Genomic DNA, 7,248 nt, shown 5'->3' with positions numbered 1-7,248 from the left:
TTAAACAATAGGTCTACATAATATTCACATATGCTGTTCATAGGGGACGTATTGTATTAGCCCTACAGTTACAGCATGAAATATTATTTAAACCTTACTATTAACATTTTTACATAACATTTATTTATTTTATCTCACAATTCTGACTTTTTTTCTTCGCAAATTCAAGTTTATCTCTCCTAATTCGGACTTTATAACTCGACTTAACTCAAAAATAGTGAGTTTGTCAAATCTGAGGGGAAAAGAGAGAATGACGAGTTGTTTTATTCAATTGCGAGAATAAAGTCAGAATTTTGAAATATAAAATCAAATTTACTTTTTTTTTTTAATTCTTTTATTCCATGGCTCCATAGACTGCCGCTTGAAAACCGTCATTTTCTGCCTCCAGATAGGCTCCGCCCACAAAAAATGTCATCCCTGTTTCGGATCTGTAAGACTATCCCACGCTCTAACGTCAATTTCGTTGAATAACAGTGCTTATCGCTGGGTGACAAGCTCTTGTAATATGCGTAGAACATTTTGAAAATGACATCTAATCAATATAATTTATAATCTTTTTAAACCTAACTATTTTGTACCCTATCCGTGAAATTCTCTAGCCGTAAAGGCTATCTCTCCCGGGTTTTCTGCAACCATGATGCACGCGCATCCTGAATGTTTACAAACCTATAATTGGTCTATAGCTACAGACTCAGACGAGCGGCAGACTAGCCTGTCATGGTTGCATCCATTGGGAAGTCCACCGTCTGACGAGCCGTTCTGCGAACAGGAAGAACAAGACGACTTCCTGGGAGCGGGCTGCCACAAGTTCACCGTCTGATCCATGAGCTCCGGCACCACTTTAGCATCGAGAAAGTCAATTAGCATCATATTCACGATCATCCTGCTTCAGACATCAGTCAGATGGACACACATATGAAAAATAACATTTACACTGCCGTTCAAAAGTTTGGGATCAATAAGAATTTTCATGTTTTTTTTAAAAAAGCCTCTTCTGTTCATCAAGGCTGCATTTATTTGATCAGAAATATAAAAAAACTGTAAAATTATGAAATATTATTACAATTTAAAATAACTGTTTTCTGTTTTAATATCTGTTAAAATGTAATTTATTTCTGTGATCAAAGCTGTATTTTCAGCATCATTACTCCAGTCTTCAGTGTCACATGATCTTCAGAAATCATTCTAATATGCTGATTTATTATCAATATTGGCTTCATATTTTTTTGGAACTTGTGATACTTTTTTTTCAGGATTCTTTGATGAATAAAAAGTTAAAAAATAACAGAATTGACTTAAAATAGAAATATTTTCTAATAATATACAGTACCGTTCAAAGGTTTGGGGTCAGCAGATTTTTTTTCTTCGTATTTTTGAACGAAATTAATACATTTATTCAGCAAGGATGTGTTAAATTGATAAAAAATTACAGTAAAAGATTTCTATTTTGAATAAATGCCGTTCTTTTTAACTTTTTATTCATCAAATAATCCTGAAAAAAGTATCACCGGTTCCAAAAAAAATATTAAGCAGCAAAAACTGTTTCTAACATTGATAATAAATCAGCATATTAGAATGATTTCTGAAGATCATGTGACACTGAAGACTGCAGTAATGATGCTGAAAATACAGCTTTGATCACAGAAATAAATGATATTTCATTCATTTATATATGATCTACCTGAAATGAAGACGTGTATAGTATTTTGTATATACAAAAAAAAATTATATTGCATGCTTTTTTCTTTCATACCATGAAATGAACTGCTTTCACAGTATGAAACAAATATTAATATGGGACATGTGACAAAAATATACAAATCTACTATTGGCAATGATATCCATTTTTTTAAATATTTATCAAATTTGTCAAATGTACTTTATTAGAATATATATATGTATGTTCTTGCAAATATGTATATTTACAATAATATTTACAGTAAACTGCCGTAGGAACTTTAAAAACATGCTATGTATTTGGCCAGTAGATGGCGCTGTAGACTTGTAGTTTACAGGGTTATTAAAGTTAACTAAAATCATTAAAAAAAATAGCTATTGGAAATAAAATAAACATAAAATACAAATAAAAAAGTAAACTTTTTAAACAAAGGCAACATTTCTCATTTTAATTTAGTTTAACTTGATGTACTAAAATAAATAAAACTGAAATAAAATGAGTAAAAACATTTAAATAAAAAGAATAAAGACATTTAAAACAAAAATATTAAAATGACAAAACACAATAAAATGACTAAACATTTAAATAAATTTAAAATGAAAACAGAAGTCAAAAATATTAATTAAAACATAATAGTATCTCGATGATACTAAAATAATTCTGTTTGTTCTATTCAGAAAAAAAACGAAATATATTTTATGCCTATTTTTATTTAGTTTTAGTTAGTTTTGAAGCAATTCAGGACAGTGTTCATTCTTACGTTTTGAATTAAAATTTTTGATTCCATTTATGAGGTCATTTTTTGAAAATTCCGTTTTAGATTCTGTCCTTGCTTGTGAACAGCCTTAATGAAACCCCGCACATCTGAAGATTATCAGACCAACATCGCGTCAACATACCGAACTCCTGACTGCCCGGATATATGATCCGAAACACATAATCAGTGGCCTCGTCTTCATCTTTGTCCGAGAATGACTCGCAGGATCCATGCGGACTCCTTTTACGCAGTTTTGGAAACACTTTTCCCTGAGGAAGAACACAGAATGATCTCCAAAAGAAATGTTTCTTATTCAAACCACTGCAGATTGACTGTAAAGCGCTGGGCAAACCTTTCCTCTTTGGGACCAGAGCGGAGGATCTAACTGTCCGTGAGGAAGCAGGCCCGTCTCCAGACACGTGAGGAACTGCAGCAGGTGACCGCCTTTAGGAAAGCGAAGCGGAGGCCTCTGGATCCCGTCCTGACTGACCAAAACCACAGTACCTCCACTGCCCACTGCACACAGACACAGCAGACAAACCTTCAGACATCAAGCCAGTTCGATGAATTTGATAATTTCGTTAACCCTATAAAGCCACTGTATCATATTTGATGCAGAAACTTTGCTGTTTCGCACTCAATCTCCTCCATGCTTCTGTCGTCTGATTGATAGTTTAGAGTTTATTCAGTCAAAGCTGTTGTAATGTAACTGTAGCTGGAGCTTCTTGTATCAAATCTTGACTGGTTTTTATCAAGTAAGCGTCAGAATAACTGCAGTGATATCTCCAGATGAACACTTACTGGACTGAAGCAGCTCAGCTTTACTTGATTCTCCATCAATCATGTTTTAGAGTCTCAAATCTGATCCTCAGGATCTTTTGAGGAGCGTTTGTTTCCAGAAGCTTTACTTTCACTGTTCCTCAGCGGAGGAATGATCTTCACAAGCCTCCAGAACATCTCACATCTTCTGAGGAGCCTTTATTTCTTCATCTCTCAATCACTGCATTATATGTTTGGAGCATTTCAATCTCATCTTACTGAGACAGATTACTGGAGATATAGAGCAATGACTGATATTTAGAGCATTTTATGTGAATATCTGCTCTACTGTTATAAAGATCTCATTGATTTACATGACAAGCATCAGAATTTCGTCATATAAATATCAGCATCTGCACCAAATTGCATATTTTTGCTCAGTTTGAGTAAAACTGAGCTGTTTTTTCCTTTATATCACACTGTATGAGCCATAAAAGCCTGATGCATTAAAAACAATACTCAACAACAACAAAAAACACATGCAAAAACTTTTTTTTTTTTTTGATTATTCTGACTATTATTTCATATGTCAGGGTTACAGATGCTCAGTGTTGATATATTCACCTTGCTGATGGCAGTGCAGATAGACGATTTCCTCCAGACGAATGGTCAAGGCGAAATCCCAGTATACACTGTGGAGAAGTGAATGTTGATTTAAAATCGTTCCCACAAAGCAGACGTCACAATCATAACACACGTCACCTTTTCTCATAGTCAAACTCCCCCATGTTTCCGTTCATCAGCTGGTTCGGTGTCCATTTGAGCGTCATCAGATCGGCCGTCTGGTGAAGAGAGAGGTATCCTGGGATTGCTTCCATGTCATCTGTCTGAAACACCGCGTGAGATTTACTGCCACACTTTAATTAAAGTGCATTATGGCTAGAGTATCGTCACGCATGTCTAAGTAACGCTTCCCAGCTGACGTACCGGCTGCACCAGGACATTGTTCTTCCCGAAGAGCAGCGTGGCTCTGGAGTTTTGATGAAGAGACTCGACGTAATCCCGCGCCCAGAGAGACGGCCGGTCATCCATACTGCCGCTCGACTGCCGCTTCTGGATCTACAAAACAACACTTTGGGATCTCACTGCCGTCTAACAGAGATGCATGGGTTTTGATTTGAGAAATGAACATTAAATGCTGGACGTCTTACGAGAGCCGGGCGTTTGGTGGGGGAATCTTGCCGGCAGTGTCCGCTGTGAATGCGGTGTCTCTGCACCAGTTCATCAGCCGAGGGGTCTGTCCAGAAATGATTGGCCGTCTTCGCTTTTGTGTACTCCAAAGCACAGGGACCGACTGAAAGAAACACAGCGTTTGGACAAAATCTTAAAGGGTTAGTTCACCCAAAAATGCAAATTCTGTCATTAATTACTCACCCTCGTGTTGTTCGAAACCCGTAAGACCTTCGTTCATCTTCGGAACACAATTTAAGGTATTTTTGATGAAATCCGAGAGCTCTCTGACCCTCCCATAGACAGCAAGGTAACTACCACGATCAAGCTCCAGAAAAGTACCAAGATGATCGACAAAGTAGTCCGTGTGACATCAGCGGTTCAACTGTAAAGTTACGAAGCTACGAGAATACTTTTTTTGCGCAAAGAACCGCGCGTCCTCAAGTGACGCAGTAGAGACGAAAATGTGGAATAAAGTCGTTTTTATATATATATATATATATACACACACACACACACACACACATATATATATGTATACACACCACACACATATATTAAAGAGAAATATATAATAATTTATATATATATGGCTTTATGTAACAAAATAAACAACCGTTGAAAAGTTTGGGGTCGGTACTTGTTTTTGTTTTTTTATGAAATAAATAAATACTTTTATTCAACAAGGATGTTACATTGATCAAAAGTGACAGTAAAGACACTTATAATGTTTCAAAAGATTTCTATTTCAAATAAATGCTGTTCTTTTACTTTCTATTCATCTGTGAATCCTGAAAAATAAATGTATCACAGTTTCCACAAAAATATTCAGCAGCACAACTGTTTTCAACATTGATGATAATCAGAAATGTTTCTTGAGCAGCAAATCAGCATATTAGAATGATTTCTGAAGATTATGTGACACTGAAAATTCAGCTTTGATCACAGAAATAAATTATACTTTAACAGATATTCACATAGAAAACAGCTATTTTAAATTATAATAATATTTCACAATTTTTACTATATTTGTATCAAATAAAAGCAGAAGAGATTTCTCCTAAAAAGTTAAAGATCTTACTGATCCCAAACTTTTGAATGGTAGTGTATACATAATATTCAATTTTAAAAAACAAACTGATACCAAGCAAAGATGCGAGGATTGGGCCGTCAACTGGATCTCTCAGAAGAGCTTCTCTTTCATAAAACTTGCTGAAATATGAATAAAAACACGTTTAATTTAATTCATTCAGTTGAATCGATGTTCACATACTGCTGCCTAGTTTGCATATTTTCCATTTCCATTGTACCAAACTAACTGTACGTGTAACTGGAACCCTCATTTCAAACACCTGCCCATGAACTATGAAACATGTACACAACACTGGATTAAATATGCAAAATAATAATTTTTATTTGTAAACTGAATGCCACTCGCTAAATTTAACATGCAACACAGTTTGGTCATGTGACCAATTGCTGTTTATCACTGCATACTGTGTCAGCCAAGCAGTGTGCTAGCTAGTATATAGAAGCTCTATCTGTCATGTATGCTTCACCTGCTGTTCTCCACCAAGTACAGGACGATTTTGTCCAGCAGCTTCTCTGTGAGCGCCGTGCGGATCCACAGGTGTTTGATAGCCAGCGGCGACAGGTTGAGTGGCCTGGGCTGTTTTCGGACGCTCTCTTGACTCATCTGACCCTGATTTTGTCTTGTGTTGTAAAGTCAAATTGAATAAAATCAAATTTATTAACCCTATTTACTATAGATACTCAATACTCAAATACATGATTCATCAGTCCACAATCGTCATTCATTTCAAACCAGCAGAAATATTTAGATTACTAATTCAATAATAATAATAATTAGTATTATTGCTAACAATATTAAGAATTATTAAATATAAATAGACATAATTATATTAATAATAAATATAATTGAATAAAATTATGTATTTATATATTGAATATAATTGATTAAAAATAAATAAATACAATAGTATTCTTTTTCTTAATTATTTTTACATTTATTTTTATTATTGTCATTGTATGTTTCATTTATATAGCACCTTTAAGAAGAAAAGTAACAAGATAATGCCAGAAATGTGAGAATTTTACCTAAACATAGCAATAATATTATTAATAATAATACTATAACTTCTACTATTATTAGTAGTAGAATTATTAATAATAAAATATATAAATAAATAATTAAAATATAATAATATTCTTCTAACGATAATAATAATAGCTTTTATTATTATTATTATTATCATTATTATTATATTTTTCATTTATATATCACCTTTCTAAGGATAAGGAACAGACAAAGAACACAGGATAATGCCAGAAATGTGAGAATTTGATCTAAACATAATAATAATAAATATAGATTAAAATGAATATAATAACATCCGATTATAATTATTATTTTGATTAAATGTAATGTATTATTATATGTAAAAGGAGCATAGAAAGAAAACACTTGTATTGCATACGAGCACTTTGTATTGTTTCTCACTTGTTCTCGATGATTTGCTCCAGTTCCTGAACTTTTCTGCAGAGTTCCTCGGCTGGTGGAAACATCTTCCCCATCTTCATGAAGAGAGCCGTCAGCTTGTTACTGCGCAGGAAGCCAGCAGCCCGTCGCTTCAGGCCGTGAACAACACACGCTTCCACCACACCTGCTCAAACACAACACAACAGATCTGAAAGGCATCGAGATTGAGTCTGTTTAGCTGAGAACACATCTGCTGGATTACAGCAGGAGCTGAATAATCACACACACACACACACACACACACACACACACACACACACACAC

General features: G+C 34.5%; 1 protein-coding gene across 1 annotated transcript in view; it reads right to left on the bottom strand.

The window, feature by feature from the left end:
- The window catches only part of LOC107653775 (small G protein signaling modulator 1-like), a 30,568-nt gene that overhangs the window by 15,084 nt on the left and 8,236 nt on the right, over positions 1 to 7,248 (bottom strand). The window contains exons 4-13 of the mRNA XM_016440598.1: positions 6,946 to 7,108; positions 5,984 to 6,136; positions 5,569 to 5,636; positions 4,406 to 4,548; positions 4,182 to 4,313; positions 3,957 to 4,081; positions 3,819 to 3,886; positions 2,788 to 2,951; positions 2,578 to 2,704; positions 713 to 839 (exon numbers count right to left, since the gene is read on the bottom strand). Coding sequence (XP_016296084.1) covers positions 713 to 839; positions 2,578 to 2,704; positions 2,788 to 2,951; positions 3,819 to 3,886; positions 3,957 to 4,081; positions 4,182 to 4,313; positions 4,406 to 4,548; positions 5,569 to 5,636; positions 5,984 to 6,136; positions 6,946 to 7,108 — 1,270 coding nt within the window. The remainder of the gene's footprint in view (positions 1 to 712; positions 840 to 2,577; positions 2,705 to 2,787; positions 2,952 to 3,818; positions 3,887 to 3,956; positions 4,082 to 4,181; positions 4,314 to 4,405; positions 4,549 to 5,568; positions 5,637 to 5,983; positions 6,137 to 6,945; positions 7,109 to 7,248) is intronic.

Source organism: Sinocyclocheilus anshuiensis, unplaced genomic scaffold, assembly GCF_001515605.1.
Source record: "Sinocyclocheilus anshuiensis isolate Anshui unplaced genomic scaffold, SAMN03320099.WGS_v1.1 scaffold443, whole genome shotgun sequence".
Classification (NCBI taxonomy): Eukaryota; Metazoa; Chordata; class Actinopteri; order Cypriniformes; family Cyprinidae; genus Sinocyclocheilus; species Sinocyclocheilus anshuiensis.
Note: the sequence above shows the minus strand (reverse complement) of the source record. Positions and strands in the feature narration are given on the sequence as shown.